At 42.4% G+C, this 17692-nt stretch overlaps 1 protein-coding gene across 2 annotated transcripts in view; it reads right to left on the bottom strand.

Moving 5' to 3' along the window:
• Nucleotides 1–3576: 3576 nt before the first annotated feature.
• Nucleotides 3577–17692, bottom strand: part of Syde2 (synapse defective Rho GTPase homolog 2) — a 34326-nt gene continuing 20210 nt past the window's right edge. For both annotated transcript variants that reach the window (XM_038311753.1, XM_042054176.1), the window contains exons 5-7: nt 12055–12236; nt 10037–10268; nt 3577–5621 (exon numbers count right to left, since the gene is read on the bottom strand). In XM_038311753.1, the coding sequence (XP_038167681.1) occupies nt 5128–5621; nt 10037–10268; nt 12055–12236 (908 nt within the window). In that variant the 3' untranslated portion in view covers nt 3577–5127. The remainder of the gene's footprint in view (nt 5622–10036; nt 10269–12054; nt 12237–17692) is intronic.

Below are 17692 nucleotides of genomic sequence, written 5' to 3'. Positions count from 1 at the left end.
CCAAGCAGAAAGGTAAGTGGAGAGAGACAGACCCTGGGACAAGTGATGTCCCACAGTGGGTAGAGTCCAAGGAACAACACCCAGGAAGTGATGCACTCAATCTCTCCAGGTCACTCTAGTCCCCACAGAGAGCAGAGACTGTGGACAGAGGGTGGATCAGTGGCAGCACATACGGAATCGAAGAAACAAATTAGACTGTCAGCAATAAGAAAGCCAGGGGCAGGTGGGTACTTATCACACGCAGATCTTCAGGGATGGATGGGGGGGGTAGGTGGAAAAGACTAACATGGGAATGGCAGGGTAAGACCAAGAAGAGCGGAGTGCTGTGCACATCTGCCAGCTTTGCCTGCTTCCCATGTGGATTCTCTCCTTGTAGTCGGAAAATGCATTACCATATGCTTTAGGTCACAGTGATTCTCACCCTGTGAGCTGCAGACCCTTCGGGGGTCGAACAACCAGGACAAGAAAAATAAAGTCATCAAAGACAGTATCTGCCCCAGGTGGTTTCTTTGCCACTCTGCCAAGGAAGCATTCCACTTATAAGAGCTGCTTGAGTTTATGAAACGACTTCCTTTTAATAAAGTACAAATTAGAATTTTGCATTTCTAGAAAATAAAATCTATACACACGTGAACTGGGCTAAAATCAAAAGGGGTATATTTTATTGTATACATAACAAATAAATAAATAAAAATTTTTTTAAAAAAAAGAATCTGTCAACACCTTAGGAGAACCTTGCCTCTGACTCGTGTTTTTAATAGGGGTGCATATCAGGTATCCTGAATATCAGATATTTACATTACGGTTCAACAGCAGCAAAATTACAATTATTAAGTAGCAAAGAAATAATTTTATGGTGGGGGGGGTCACCACATGAGGAACTGAACTAAATGATCACAGCCATAAGAGGGTTGAGAACCACTGGTCTAGGGGAAGGACACAGCTAATTTCTAACTCCTGGAGACAGGGAACAAAACTGGTGTTTCTGTCAGGAAATCCACATCAGAAAGGCTGCAGAGCAGTGGTGACCACAGCAGCACCAGCAGGACTAGCCTGTTTCCGCCTCCTTTCAAGCTTTCTTGGCCCGCCAATTGTCTTTAATATACCTTAGTAAATTGAAGCACAACTTTAAAAAATTCAGATAATTGTGCAACCTTTGAACCAACAAGAACAAGATGTAAGAATCTGGGGGCTGGAGAGATGGCTCAGAGGTTAAGAGCATTGCCTGTTCTTCCAAAGGTCCTGAGTTCAATTCCCAGCAACTACATGGTGGCTCACAACCATCTGTAATGGGGTCTGGTGCCCTCTTCTGGCCTGCAGGCATACACACAGATAGAATATTGTATACATAATAAGTAAATAAATATTTTTTTTAAAAAAAAAAGAATCTGTCAACACCTTAGGAGAACCTTGCCTCTGACTCGTGTTTTTAAAATTCCTTTTCTGCCTGAGTTAGCCAGTTAATGTTTGGCTAAGTCAGAATGTAACTAAGAACTACTTGCAGCAACCCTCTGCTCATCAACTGTGAACCAAATAATTTTTGCAAACTGGTCAGGAAACGGGGAACAAAGATCATTTCTCCTACACTCAGATGAATAGGAGCCCAGTTTGGATTTGTGGGGATTTTTGAGAAAGGTTCTTACTAAATAGTCCTGGCTGGCCTTGAACTTACAGCGATCCTCCAGCCTTTGGGGGAATTGTTAGTTTTAAGGGCAATTCAATTTTATCATTTCAATGTGCCTGAAAATGATGGTTTTAAATTCTAAAATTACATGCTGGGCAGTGGTGGTGCACACCTTTAATCCCAGCACTCGGGAGGAAGAGGCAGGTGGATCTCTGGGAGTTAGAGGCCAGCCTAGTCTACAGAGTTCCAGGACAGCCAGGGCTGTTACAAAGAGAAACCCTCTCTCAAAAAAACAAAATAAATAAATATAAAATTACTTTGTGATCAGAAAATAAATTCCAAATTCATTTTCTTTAGGGTCCCCAGGATAAAACTACACATTCTACCATTCTTCATGGACAGCTACTGCACATGAGATGCAGCAATCCTCAGAGAGTACAGTGAAGTCTGTGTGGCTGAGCATCAGCACCAAACATGGGGAGCACATCTTGCTTGTTTACAGGACTTCACCAAGCGTTGGACAGCAGCCGCTACCAATATCATCCAATCTAAGGACCACTTTAACAGGAAATCCTTTTTGTTTTTGTTTTTTTGTTTTGTTTTCTGTTTGTTTTTTTTCTTTTAGACAAGGTCTATGTAACCTGACTGTATTGCTTTGTAGAACACACTGGCTACCAACTCACAGAGATTCACCTGTTTCTGTCTCCTGAGTGCTCAGGTTAAAGGGATGTGCCATCATGCCAGGTCATTTGATTTTTTTTTTATGGCAACTCCCCTCTACTGCTTAAGGTATACTTACAAAGCCTACAAGCAGATTCTTTTGGCTCTTCAAAATATAGCCATAGTTCTTTCTGTAAGGTTATATTTACACACACCCACACACACACACACACACACCGCCTCTATTGCTGCTTCTTGTCTGAATGGCCATGTTTCCGTCTTAGCTTACAGCACAACTGGAAAGACTATCACCTAATGTGCAATGCCTTCAATGTTCTAATCTAGTTTCAACAGGAGACTGCAAGCCCAGTCAGATAAAGAAGGACGAAAGGACAGCCTGATGAGACCCGGAGAGGCAGGACCCCCAGGTTCTCACAGAAAGCACTTAGAGATTGCCATGACTGGACAGAAGCTGATGAATGTGGATCTGAACACGAATCAGTGAGGACTTGCCCCGGGCTGTGAAGGTTCAGCGGGTAAGATGCTCACACCATGCATTATGCCCGAGTTTGATCTCTACGGCTTCGATACACATGCTATGTGAGGTGTCAGTCTCTCCGCCCCAAACACACCACACACCACACACACACACACACACACACACACACACACACACACACACCCCACACTAAAATACGGAGTGTAATTTTTTAAAAAAATGCTTATGTAAAGGCACATACACGTGGTGATTCTGGAAGCAGTGGAGCAATAAAAAAAGGCTTTGGTTCTGACAGTGATTAGACAAAAAAATGTCTAACATTAACATAATCAAATAATCAAGCCACAAAGACTGATCAAGAACTATTCTCATTAAAAATAAAATAAGAACAGGCCTTGAAGTATTTCAGACTCCAGAAAACTCCAATTTTGAACATATCAATCAATTTCAAATATGTCTACGGATAACTCACTTAAGAATACAAAGGTGAGCCAGACGGTGATGGCTCACGCCTTTAGTCCCAGCACTGCAGAGGCAGAGGCAGAGGCAGAGGCCAGCCTGGCTCCACAGACAGTTCCAGTCCAGCAAGGGTTACACAGAGAAATAAGAACATGACAGGACTGGAGAGACGGCTCTGGGGTTAAGAGCACTGACTGCTCTACCAGAGGACCAGGGTTCAATCCCCAGCACCCACATGGCAGCTCACAAGTGTCTGCAACTCCTGCTCCAGGGGACCCGACACCCACGGCAAAACATCAATGCACATAAAATAAAAATTAAAAAACTATGATCCTTAAAATCAGCTATAACAGCCTGGCACTGTTACAATATTTTAATTGGAGCCACTTCCTTAATTTCTATAATGTTCATGACACAAAGGGAAGAGAACAGAGACACCGTCCTTACAAAACATTTAAAACACTGTTTACCATGACGCACACCTGTTACAGTCTCTGGGATTTGTTACAAGCTTTAAAAAAAATGAAAGTCTCATATAAAAATAGTTATTTTCTTTATACTAGTGGCTTTAAAATTAAATACCTGGATGTTACGTGTATTACATAAGAATGGCTGTTACATTAAAGACTTTAATATTTAGAAAAACATTAAGAAACCAGTTTTGGCATAGCTGTCACATGTCACACTTTAAACTCGGCAACTCGAGTTGCACACACTTGTAAAACTACACATTCTGTAAGCATAAGTTTTTATACACAATCTAATTTTTAAAAGCCTTCTAAATTTACATTTGTCAAACACCACTGTGATTTCTGTAACAACTACCCATAGATGTTCTTAGCCAAAATAAGTTAACTTAAAAAAAAAAAAAAAAAAAAAAAAAAAACTGTACCATGTAGCATTCTGGCAAGATGACTTCTTTAGAAACAAGGGTAATTATGAAGTCAGGGTTTTAAGTGTACTGCTACAAACAAATACTTAGAGCCTCACAGAAAACAAAAAGGCACAGAGCAGGTGAAGTTTCCTTAAGTCACGAGTGCAGGTCACTGGGCCCAGTCAGGGGCTGAAGGGCTCAACTGGAAGCATGACTTTTCTGGGGATGCATGCAGCAGAATGGGGGCTGCCATTTCTATGCACATGTCTCTGCTGTGCTTCTATTCAAGTGGTTCTTCCGTAACTTAGCTTTTAACTTAAATCTTTCCCTGAAGAACACATTTTTTAAGCTAATAAATTTGGCCTCATGACACATAGTTTTTAAAATACATGGAATTCTACAGTCAACCCCTTCCCTAAATATACAGTGCACTTATATAAATATATACATATCCTCAGAATCATAAAAATACTTAATTTTATAAGCTTAAATAATTACTGAATGTTAATACAAAATACATTAATATCTGTATAATTTTACATTTATAAAAAGTTTTCTTATAGCAGCATTCGTATTGCAAATGAAATGTGACCAAATGACATTGCACAAGGGCTCTGACTGCAAATCAGCTGGGCCAGTTGCAGTGTCCTCTGCAGGGGACATCTGTCCCCACCTACAGAAGAGCAGTTCACAATGCACCGAGGCCGTGCAGGGGTAATAACGTCCCGGACCCTTAAAAACACCTCCAAGTTTCCTCCATCCAACCTGCAAGGTTTATTAAAATGTCCCCAAAGTTACCTTTACCCTAAAACAGTTCACAACCAAAATAAATGTATTAATGAATAGTGATTATAAGTGAATCATATGAACATATTAGGAATTAACTTGCAGTTTCAACATTTAAAAACAAAACAAAACAGAGAGACACCATGAGGAACGAGACAGGAGGCCGAGGATGGACCTGACACCTAATGACATCATCACAAACACCGGATGGCCCGTCCGTCCATCTCAAACACTCATATTCAGCTTGTTTTTGTTGAGCTCACGTTCCAGATTGCCAATCAAGGTATCGATACTTTCTTGCAGATCTCTGAGGTTAGCTTTCTGATGCACTGTAGACTCAATGGTCTCCACTGTCAAGTACGTCTGAAATGTGCATGATTTAGACATGGGGATTCGCTGCTCAAGCGTGACCTCTGCTCCATCCACTTTGCTGTAATCTGTATTTTCTCCATCTTCTAGGGGAACATCATCATAATCCAAATCTTTGAGATTTTCTTTCGTATTTAGAACATAGTTTTCCCCACAGCTGCTCCAGTCCCCTGCGTAGCGATTGCTGAGTGGACTATCCAATCTGGCCTGCCGTGGCCTCAGCACCCCCGACGAGTCTGTGCTGCTCAGATTCAATACACATGGCCGCTCTTTCTTTCGCCTCAGATAATGCAGAGATGACTGCTCCAGGCACAAACTGTCGGTGGGTTCTTTCACAGTTAAACGTTGCACTAGAAATGAATACATGTACTTTAGTAACGGCCACCGGCCTGGGACAGACAGAGCACACAAAGAGGCCATTTAATAATCAACTACAAACATGCACTTGAGACATGCGTTCTACTGAAAGCATCCTACAGTGATTTCTCTACCACCAGATGCAATCAAGATTAGGCATAGAGACTAGTAGAACGTTCAGTGGTACTACTTCATGCTAAATAAAGACATTCCCCAATAAGACTTGCAACGCTGATCAACTTTCTGTGCACGTTAATTGTCTAGCTGTCATTCTAAGCTGATAGCTCCTCTTAAAAACTACAGCAAAAAGCGGACAAGCCATGGTGGGTAAAGGGCACGGAACAAGAAGTTCCTTCTCTACAAACGTCTAGCTGAGGCAAAGGCTTCTACAGTGATCATTCTAGCTCTGACCTTAGTGGGCTTTTTTGCAGTTAGCAGTGTGTCATTAATATCAAGCAGCCCAAATTTCCCTTTGATAAAATGCATGAATATTAGACTTGGTCATTGTTACCTGAGTGATTACACAGCATTAGCTACTAATAGTCTTCATTTTTTTTCTGCCTGGAAATAGCACAGATATTTTATTTTCCAATTCTGGTTAGAGATTTCACAGCCTCAAACAGCATTCTTTGGATTAGACTATCATATTCTTCTGAGCTCTTTGGATTAGACTATCATCTTCTTCTGAGATCTTTGGATTAGACTATCATCTTCTTCTGAGCTCTTTGGATTAGACTATCATCTTCTTCTGAGCTCTTTGGATTAGACTACCATCTTCTTCTGAGATAAGCTCCATTCTACCATCCTGTGTTGTACCGGTCATACAGCAGATGACACACACACACACGCGACTTCACACAAAACAAGACTTACATCGCTTATTGAGAACAACGTTTATTTGTCTAAGGTTCTTCTGCATAGAAAACAGACTGTGTAAAATGCTAAGACATAGTTATTTAAAAATAACCACATTATCTATCTCTTTCTGCTCGTTTATTCTCTTCTGTCTCTCCCTTAGAGCTCCCTCACTAAGAAAAGATGACATAAGCCAATGATAACAACAATTTTGCAACACAGAATGAAGGTTTGTTTGCAAAAGAAAACAAGAACGGCACACACATCTGAGTCTTTCACTTAAAATAATATTCCCAATGTTTTACAGAGATATTTTACATATTTCAACTTTTATTTTTGCAACTGTACACTGTATGTTTTTAACATTTCTATTTATTACATTTTTTCAATATTTATTTATTTATTTATTTATTTATTTATTTATTTATTATGTATACAATATTCTGTCTGTGTGTATGCCTGCACGCCAGAAGAGGGCACCAGACCCCATTAGAGATGGTTGTGAGTCACCATGTGGTTGCTGGGAACCGAACTCAGGACCTTTGGAAGAGCAGGCAATGCTCTTAACCTCTGAGCCATCTCTCCAGCCCCTATTTATTACATTTTTTAAAGATCTATTTTGTGTATGAATGTTGTGGCTGCAAGAATGGATGTGTACAGATTTGTGCCCGGTACCAGAGGAGGACACAAGAGGCGCCTGATCTTATTATCTCGCTGCTTCCTCACTTTCTTCCATTACCCTCTGTGCTATTCCTGTCCTCACTCTTGGGCCTGAAGTTTCTGCCAGGCAGTCAACAGCACACTGGCAATCTGGAGAAAAACCCACATTTCTCCTGCTCAGTCAGGACTCTGCTGAAACTCTACTTTTAGTTTCTTTGGAGACCACTCAAGAAACCAATTAAATCTTTACATTATTCTAAAAATTCAACTTCTGAAACATCAATGTGGATGTCTTCTTAGACTATTGATACTGGGATGCTTTCCTACAAATTTGTAAGGAAAATGGCTAATCTTAACCCTGAAGGTCTGCCTTTCTATGCTGCTACCGACTGCCTGTTTTCAACGGAATGAAGAAAATGCTGCCAAATAAGGGTGTTAGGAAGGCTTCAAAGCATTTTCCTTATATTTTATACCTGTAGATTCCAATTCCCTAGATTACTTTCAGCTAGAAAACAACACCTTTATTTAAGAGAACTATATTAGGTGACCACTAGTGCCAGGAACTAAGACTATGGGGCAGGAAAATATCACCAATGACCTTACAAATTCTACAAGCCTACTAAGTAGCAGGAAACCTGCCCCAAATGTATTCATCATGAGGAACGTGGAACAGCGACAACTTTAAATCTATGTCCCTACTCTGAAAATAAGGGTGGACCCAGAATAGCCTCCAGGATTCTTTCCAATCGCAAACCCATTGCTTTTTTTTAAAAGCCCCAAACACAAAGCATATATAAAGAAGACTGTCCCATAAAAGTCTAAATGTTTTACTGCGCCAGGACCCTTGCTCACCCAGCTGCAGAGCCGCTGGCAGAGAGAGATGGGCAGGGTGAGCGGAGGGCAAGGTAGCGTTACCTTCAGGGGCTAACATAACAGGCTTCTCACTTTGAAGACAGGACTTTACCAACAGAAATCTCAAAGTAAATTACCTCTTGCCCCAAATGTTAAGATCAACAGAGAAAGCAAAATGTGTAGCAAAACCATAGATAGATAGATAGATAGATAGATAGATAGATAGATAGATAGATAGATAGATAGATAGATAGATAGATAGACAGACAGACAGGCAGGCAGGCAGACAGGCAGACAGACAGAGACAACAGAAGAGGCTAAAGGAAACTCTTTGATAGTGGAGGAGAACCCCAGAAGAGTAGTCAAGAGTAGTCAACTGTGCATCTTCCGCGGAATGCGCGGGACAGTTCTGGCGCTCTCTACGCCACACCTCGGTTGTCAAAGACGCAGTAACTGCACCTTACTGACACGCTGTCCGCCTTTCCCAAGAGCCAGAACAGGCAATTTAGAGGGGGAAACTATTGTTTCCCCTCATCCTCTGCCAGGTTCCGTCTTTTGTCTAGGGTACTTTCAAGGAAAATAACAGGCTATAGAAAAAGGTTATGATTACAACCAGCAATGAAAGTCTCTGGCATACGATGCTGAACCTGACCTGATACAGCTGTTTATCATTACAATACAGTCAATGGGCTGGAGAGATGGCTCAGAGGTTAAGAGCACTGGCTGTTTCTGCAGTGGAAATGGGTTCGATCCCCAGCACCCACATGACTGCTACCAACTGTCTATAACTCCATTTCCAGGGGCTCTGACGTCTTCTGGCCACCATGAAAATTTAAATAGGCAATACATAGACAGACATGCAAGCAAAGCACACATACAAAATAAAATAAATTCTAGAAAAATAAAAGGTAGTCAATAATAAATCTATTCCAATTTACATACACATAACTGTGTGTGTGGCACAGAGAAGGGTTGGGGAGGGCTGGGAAGACCGCTCCGTGAGGAAGCGCTGACTGCACAAGGGTGAGGACCTGAGGTCCCGCAAGGAGGAAGGAGAAAAGCTGTCCTCAGAGCTCAGGCGCACATTCATAGCCCCACGCATCCACGCACAAAATAAAATGTAAAAAACAAATTTTAAGAATTTTTATTATCTCTGTATGTTTTTTTTCTGCATGTATGTAATATGCACTATGCAAATCACTCATGCCCACAGAGGTGAGAAAGAGGCTATCAGATTTCCTGGTACCGGAGTTACAGACGGTTGTAAGCTACCCTGTGGGGCTGGGAGTTGAACCTGGGTCCTCTGGAAGAACGACTAGTGCTTGAACCACCGATTCATCTCCTCAGTACCATGCAAACCCAATTTTTTAAGACCAAAACATCAAAGATAATTGCCAGCAGGAGCTGAGGTAATTTAAAAATAACCATTTGTACAATAATTCTGTCGGAAAGACTGGACATGGGCTGGAGAGATGACTTGGTGGTTAAGAGCATCTGCTGTTCATCCGGAGGACGCACATCTGGCAGATCACAAGTGTCTGTTTAACTTCTGCCTCAGGGAACCTTTATTCTGGCCTTCTCAGACTCTGATATACACAGGCACATCACATAAATTAAAATAAAATTAATCTTAAGACTACAAAAAGAAAAATGATTTTTGCTTCAGAACAAATTAAATACAGGAGAGAAAATAAATAATTGAGTATCATGTGCTAAAAACTGTGCTGCACATTAAAGACATCCTTGTACTTAATTGACACATGACATCAAGAAACTTAGCTTGCCAATGTCAGAGCATTCACTGTATGTGGTCCAATTAGCACCCCGATCCAGGACTTACTACACCCAAAATGTGTACAATGGCTCAAAAGTCTACAACGTTAACAGCAAACGCAAAATATAAGTAACAAGTGTCAATTCTTCAGTATTGAAAAAAAGCAAAAACCTAGACTTTTCCCCCCAATTATATCCTGGCATTTTAATCATCAGCTAACCTGTACATTCCCGTGGCTGCTAAGAAAACGTCCAGAGACCCCTTTACCTGGCCAGAGCTGGAGCAGGTAATGAAGAACTTCAATGTGTTTTTTAAAATCCAAAGCACTGGCGAGTTCTTCGGAATCTGTAAAGACTCTGTTGTTGTGGGTCGAAGTCTCTTGCCTCTGATTGAGCAGCACTGGTCCAAAGCACACAGCCAGATTCTGGCAGGTCATCTTATTCACCTCGTGGTACGAAGCCACCAACTTCAGGTGATCTAGCAACATCTTTAGGGTTGCCTGATAAATATGTTCAAACATAACTTAATCCACTGAGTGGTTAGACGGCCACGTAAAAGACTAGCAACATATTCTGAATTCCAATGGGCCCCCTTCGGAAAATACATTTCGCATCAACTCGCTCCTTTGTCCTCGAAGTGACCCTGGGGTTTGCACAAGGGGACTAGACTGCCACACCAGGGAGCCTGGACTTAGAAATGGGCCAGGACTGTGGTGATCTACTAAAAAAGGCCACCAAGCTTCTCGCCTCCCCACCATGCTTTTTAACCAATAAATATAAACACACAAAATTATAAAAAGGGGGAAAATAATGGTTAGAATTTTTTTTTTTTTTTTTTTTTTTTGGTTTTTCGAGACAGGGTTTCTCTGTGGCTTTGGAGCCTGTCCTGGAACTAGCTCTTGTAGATCAGGCTGGTCTCGAACTCACAGAGAGATCCACCTGCCTCTGCCTCCCGAGTGCTGGGATTAAAGGCGTGCACCACCACCGCCCGGCTGGTTAGAATTTTTTTAATGTATTTTCTGAATTAGGCATGGTAGTGTGCGCCTTTTAATCCCAGCACTTGGGAGGCAGAGGCAGGTGGATTTCTGAGTTTGAGTCCAGCCTGGTCTACAAAGAGAGTTCCAGGAAAGCCAGGGTACACAGAGAAGCCCTATCTCAAAAAATCAAATATTTATATTTGGGTATATATTTCCTGAGAAAATACTGTTTTAAATCCTTAAGTTAATTAAGGAAGTAGACTCAAAGACTATATAAATTTTAAGCACCTAAGGAAAGGAGTGATTTTTTTTGTAGTAGTATATTTTATCAGCATTCCAAGAAATAAGGTGTAATTTCTTTATAAATTATATTAAAACAATGAATGTGAATTTGAAACTGCTAATTAAGGAACTGGAGAGATGGCTGAGTGGTTAAGAATGCTTGCTGCTGCCGGGCGGTGGTGGAGCACGCCTTTAATCCCAGCATTCAGCAGGAGGCAGAGGCAGGCGGATCTCTGTAAGTTCGAGGCCAGCCTGGTCTACAAGAGCTAGTTCCAGGACAGGCTCCAAAGCCACAGAGAAACTCTGTCTCGAGAAACCAAAAAAAAAAAAAAAAAAAAAAAAAAAAAAAAAAAAAAAAAAAGAATGCTCGCTGCTTTGGCAGAGGACCAGAGTTCAGTTCCCAGCACTTACGTCAAACAGCTCCCAGGGGATCGGCACCCTCTTCTGGCCTCTTTAGGTACCATGCAAGCACGTGGTGCACATACATACACAGTGGCACTTTACACACACATAAACCTTTTAGATAGACAGACAGACAGACAGATAGGTGATTGACAGACAGACAGACAAATAGATGATAGACAGATAGACGGACAGACAGATATAGTGTTCCTTAGTTTTAATTTGTTAGAAATTTCTTTCACTTTCTTTCTTTTTTTTTTCTCTTTTTCTTTTTGTAGCTCTGGCTGTCCTGGAACTCACTTTGCAGACCAAGCTGGACTTGAACTCACGGAGATCCTCCTGCCTCTGCTTCTCAAGCGCTAGGATTAAAAGTGTGCATTACCACTGCCCAGCTAATAAAATAAACCTTCAAAGCAGAACTTAGAAGGCACATAGACACATGCGTGCTTGGGCTAAAGCCATACAGAGAACACAAAACTGATTTCTGGATACATTCAAGAAGCGGTAAAGGCAGAGCCTAAACGCAAGTGCACAAATGTCAGAAACATAGGAAACTGTGTGGTGATGGAGCTTCAGCGTGAGCTCATGCGAGCTCTCAGGAAAGACGTCGATCATGTACACTCACCTTCTCAACATCCGGCAAGCAATTCAGCAGGCCGACGGTGAATTTGGAGTCGCTGGACTCGGGCTCACAGCCATTTGGTGGCATTTTCAGAGGGCTTTTCACCATCGCGTCTAACACAGCCTCGTACAGCTGCTTCGTTATCAGCGGAGAAGGGAGTTCTCTGAGATAGTCCTTAAGGACACCTGTGGAAACAGACCAGACACAGCCCTGATGGGTCACCGCAGTGGAGTAAGCACACGGAACGCTTCGAAAATGCAAACGCTATGGCAGTCGACTTGACATTCTGAAAACAATATAAACAGCAACATGAAAAGTATTATCAAAAAACACTGGTGATTTGCATTCATGTAAGCTTCCTTAGTAATTAACACTATTTGGAACATGCTAAAGTACAGACATAGTTTCCATAGTTTTGCTAAGTCATGATGAAAGATGTTCTTAATATATAAGCTCTCCTGACTCTGCCCCCTTGAGAAGATTCCACACGTGCAAGCAGTTAAGAAAGTAAGACAAATGCATGTTAGTTGTAAACTATTCAACTGCCCAAATTTTGAGCTTCTAAACTTTTAGTGGGTACTGAAGGGACACCAACTGCCCAAAGCCTTTGTAAATCAGGGAGGGACATCAACATATCTCCTCTCTAAGTCTGCACATGAATCTTAGATATATGAGATCGTTAGTCTCCAATGTTCTGCTGTCATTCAAAAGGAAAAGGATCACTTCTTATACCAAGTACATTAAACAGAAGTCAAGAATGGAAGGCATCAGACTTGCCACTGTGAAAGTTAAGAGAAGTCTGAAGAATATGACTATAGTATGTGTATTTTAAAAAAAAACATTTTAATTCAGCAGCAAAAGGGAAGGCAGAACCTGCCTCTATGCCGTGTCTAGGACTTCGCCATCCAACGGAGTCTTAGTGATATTGCTTGAAATTAGGGGACACAAAAAGAAAGTACATTTTAGCAGGTAGGCAGAGTGTCTATGGGGTGTGTAAGTTTGCTCCATACAAAACTTAGGAGGCTTAGGAAGCCAGGAGCAAAGAGCTGGACCCGAGAATGAGCAACTTAAAGTTGACTGTGGAAGGTGTAAGGATCTGAAGTTCAAGGTCATCTCATCTTCTGTGACACAGCAAATTCCAGGACAGCCTGATAACTGAGCCCCTGTCTCCTCGTGTGTTTGTGTGAGAGAGAGAGAGAGAGAGAGAGAGAGAGAGAGAGAGAGAGAGAGAGAGAGAGAGAGTTGGGAAGCATAAAAACCGTGTCAAGAGATGACTAGGAAATAGCTCCAAAGGGAAGAACTCTCTCAAACACAGCTAAGGAAGAATGACAAAAGACCCATGTGGTCAGAAAAGGTGCTCTCGGGAATGAATAGAAAGGCGTGCATATTGACAAGGAGGACAAGGAAAAGCTGCTTCAAGACAGACTCTGGGGTACCAAATGATACACAATAACTTGGTTAGAAAAGAATGGCCACAAATGCCAGGGGGCGGAGCCCATTCCTGCCCCGCCGCATCAGGATCTCCTGCCAGGACCCATGCATGTATTTATAAACAAATTCCTCTTCTGAGTGTATGGCAAAGGGTTTCTGTAGCAAGGTCTAGGAGCCAATGACCTAATGGCAGTTAGAGATAAGGACACAAAGCGAAGAGCCCTGAGAAAAGGACATCAGCTGTCTTGGCAAGCGGTAAAGGACGGAGCCAGACAGCTGGCTAGATGAATGGGCATGAAAGAAGACAGCAGAAAGGTCTCCAAGGCCCAGGAGAGAGGGGCTGGAACCAGCTCGGGAAGTCCCCAGGGAAGAAAGCAGAGACTCCTGAGAAAACAGGAAGGGATGGAATCAGTTCAAGATGTTGGGAAGATCATGTGTATCCCACACCCAGGGAAGCAGGGATGATGAGAAGACTCACTGAGTGGTCAAAGCAGAAGGCACTGCTCGCCCCTGAAGGCAGCGTCCTTCTCTGTGGTGTGAGGAGACAAGGGCATCAGAGGGGTGATGTATCTGTAGACACCCGAGAACAAGCAGCACAGTGGAGGGAGGGAGAAAGGACAAGAGTGGGAGAGAGGGGGGGGGGGGAAGAGAGGGAGGGAGAGAGAGAGAGGAAGAGAGGGAGGGAGGGAGGGAAGGAAGGAAGGAAAAGAGAAAGAAGCAATCCCAACACATTAGCACCAAAAAGAATTAAATACTTGCGGGAAACAAAAAAGGTACGAAATTTTACTTAGAAAACTAACAATTCCTCTTGAAAAAATTATAGGAGAGCTTAAAAAAAGTCTGTGTTTATGTACCTGAAGATAACAACACTCCCTAAACTGATTACAGAATCAATGCAGATCCTAACAAAATCCCAGCCAGGAGCAAGCGAAAGAGTGCTTGCCTAGCATGTATGATCGTTGGATTTGATCCCCATAGTCACCAAATAAGTAAAACAAAATCAATCTACTCTGTCACCAAAATGTATAAACTGATCCAAAAAGTTCCACCCCACTTCCTACCCTGCCCCCACCCCACACCCCACTCCTCCAACCCCCACATCAGGGGCAGCGCTAGGGTCAGGAACTGAACCTAGGTTTTGGGTGCTGGACACAGCCTCAGCCCCAGGAGGCCCTCATTTATCCACAGTGATTCCTGCAAAGTTAAACGGAACACAAAGGACCTAGACTACAAAAAGGAGAAGCAGCAAAGTTGGGCATGCTGGTTCCTGTATCAGTTTCCAACACTGTGACAAATATCTGAAACAAGAAACTTTTGGTTGTTGTTTCTGTTTGTTTCATTGAATCTCTCTACACAGCTGGCTGCCCTGGAAATCACTATGCAGATCAGGCTGACGCTGAACTCACAGAGATGCACCTGCCTCTGCCTCCTGAGAGCTGGGATTAAAGGCAGGCAACAGCAGGCCTGACCTAAGACAAGTCATGTTTTAAAGACGAGTTTAACTCGGCTCATGGTTTTGGAGGTTTCAGTTTGTGGCTGGCTCCATGGCTAGGTCTGTGAAAGCAGCAGCACAATGGAGGGGTATGGAGAAGGAGCTACCTTCTACCTTCTACCTTCTAGCTGCTGGGACGTTGAGAGCAGGAGACAGAGACCAGGGACAAGGAGCAACCTTGAAGGTCACAAACGAATAAAATAGTTCCTTCAACCAGGCCAGGCTTTCCATCTTTCCACCATCTTCCAATAATGGTATCAGATTATAAATCCACCAACTGGTTAATCCACTGAGTCAGAGCCCTCATGACCCTGTCATGACCCCAAGCTCCATCCCTGCACACTTTCTTCAGGGACATCTCCCATCCAAACCATAACAATACTTGAAAATGCAAGTCTCATTGTACAACCTCAACAAGAAGACAGTGTGGCTTAGGCATCACTAGACATACATATGCTGACGACAACTGGTACATAAATGTCACAGCAGCTCTACCGGTAACAACCCATACTGGGAACCAGGCAAGTGTTGGTCGAGAGATGACTGGATGCACCAACACCATCATACCCACTGCATCCAGAGAGTGGAACACTGTCTGGCATAGACACTTGAAACGACATGGGGGGATTTCAAAGTAATTTTGCAAGTAAACAAAACCACGTACTTCTGTTTGCTTATAAAAAGCAAAAGCGAAGTCCCTCCTGTATGGTTCTATTATATAACTTCTAGAGAATGGAACCAACTTATAGCAATAGGAAGATCTGAGGCCGCCTGAGAGTGGGGGCAGTGGGGTGATGCATGGTGCATGCAGAAGAGACTAAGGAGGACATAAGGGGACACTTGTATCCTTGATACTTACTGTGGCTATGGTCTCACGGTGCATACACATGGGAAAACACCAGCTGCATGCTTTAAATACATGTGCTTTATTTTATTTTATGGCAATTATGCCTCAATAAAGCTGTTATGTAAGATTAACTACTGGCGTTGAGGGGTGGAAGCTTTGCCAGACGGGAGAAACAAAAAGGGGCCATGGAAGGACACTCAGGACATTTGATGGAAGTAGCTGAAATAATGAACCATAGGAAAGACCATTGTAACAGCGGGGACTCAGGAGAAAGCAGCAGGCGCACGTAAATTAAAGGAGGCTAAGTCAGTGGGGAAAGCAACTGGAAAATGAGGGAGGAGGCCTGAAGGACAGAAAAGGCTAGAGCTGGAACGAAAACAATTCCAAATTTTAGCAATAAACGGACTCTGGATCTTAGGGGTGACTCACTGAAGTCAAGTTGACAAAAAGGTCACCTGGCACCAGGCCAGGAGGCACATGTGTCATGAATCCTACCTGGTACTTGGGAGGCTAATGCAGGATTGTAAGTTGGAGGCCAGTCGGAGCTATTTAGTGGGGCTCCGTCTCAATAAAGAAGTCACTTGGGATAACAAACCTAAGAATCTAGTGTTTGGAATTTGGTGTTTGCGTGTTAAAGTCATTTAAAATGATGGAAAATATAAGCAGAAAGAAGGTACCAAAGATTTCAGTAGACAGACTTCACACACTCTGTTCTGTGCCTGTTCTAAAACAAAGCACATTCCACTCTACTAAAGACACGTTAGCTTCTGAACACACAGCGCATGCATTTCGTTCCTTTCCTGCGTTTAGACTCACTTAGCTATTATTTTCCAAAGTTTATGCAAAAATGTAGTTCTTGCAGAGTAAACACACAAGGCAACTTCACCACTGGCTAATTCCCAAACCCACAGCACTCTCTCTTTGGAGGCATGGTGGCCCCATGTGTAATTTATCCCAATTCCACCGCTGTTTCTCAAACAAATCATGTCATTGTTTTTTGTATTTTTTTAATCAAGAAAGGAGCTCCAAACTCTTTTGTAAAATAGTTTAACTGAAATGGAATAGTGCAAATAACAGAGGCAAGAACCATGTAGTTTGTGGCTTCAGACTCTCCTATTTAGAAAAGAAAGTTACAAACCAGGCCTTCGCGAACCTATATTCACGTCTACAAACACTGCAAGTATCCAGACTCCAGGTCCCTTCTTAAACAAAACAGTCAACTCAAATCACACCTTCCATCTCTAAATACTCAGTGGCACTCTAACTCCCAAGCTAAGGCTTTACTGAGACAAAAAATTACTTTTAGTTTATACTTTCCTAGAAATAGCTACCTCTATACAATTTTCCTTTAATGAATTCTTAAAGTGAATCCTTTGCTAATTTTACAAATTATGTTATCTCTTTTTTTAAGTAACAAGCCTCTCTTTACAAAAAACGTAGTTTCTGATTTGTTAAAAAATTCATCCGAGCCAGGTAGAGAAGGCATGGGAGGGGAAGGCGGGAGGATCTCTGTGAGTTTAAGGCCAGCATGATCTATATAGGAAGTTCCAGGTCAGCCAGAACTACACAGTGAGACCCTGTCTCAAAACATAATGAGGGGCTGGAGAGATGGCTCAGAGGTTAAGAGCACTGGCTGTTCTTCCAGAGGACCTGGGTTCAATTCCTAGCACCCACATGGTGGCTCACAATCATCTGTAACTCCAGCTCCAGGGGATCCAAAACCCTCACACAGACATACATGCAGGCAAATCACCGTAAAATAAAAATAAATAAATCATCTTTAAAAAGTTTCAAAAGAAAGTAAATAATGAAATAGTCATAAGAGAGGAGAAATACTTTGGTTTGCTTCTCTTAGTAGTGAACAGCTGGAG

The sequence above is a fragment of the Arvicola amphibius genome, chromosome 14, assembly GCF_903992535.2.
Source record: "Arvicola amphibius chromosome 14, mArvAmp1.2, whole genome shotgun sequence".
Lineage (NCBI taxonomy): Eukaryota > Metazoa > Chordata > Mammalia > Rodentia > Cricetidae > Arvicola > Arvicola amphibius.
Note: the sequence above shows the minus strand (reverse complement) of the source record. Positions and strands in the feature narration are given on the sequence as shown.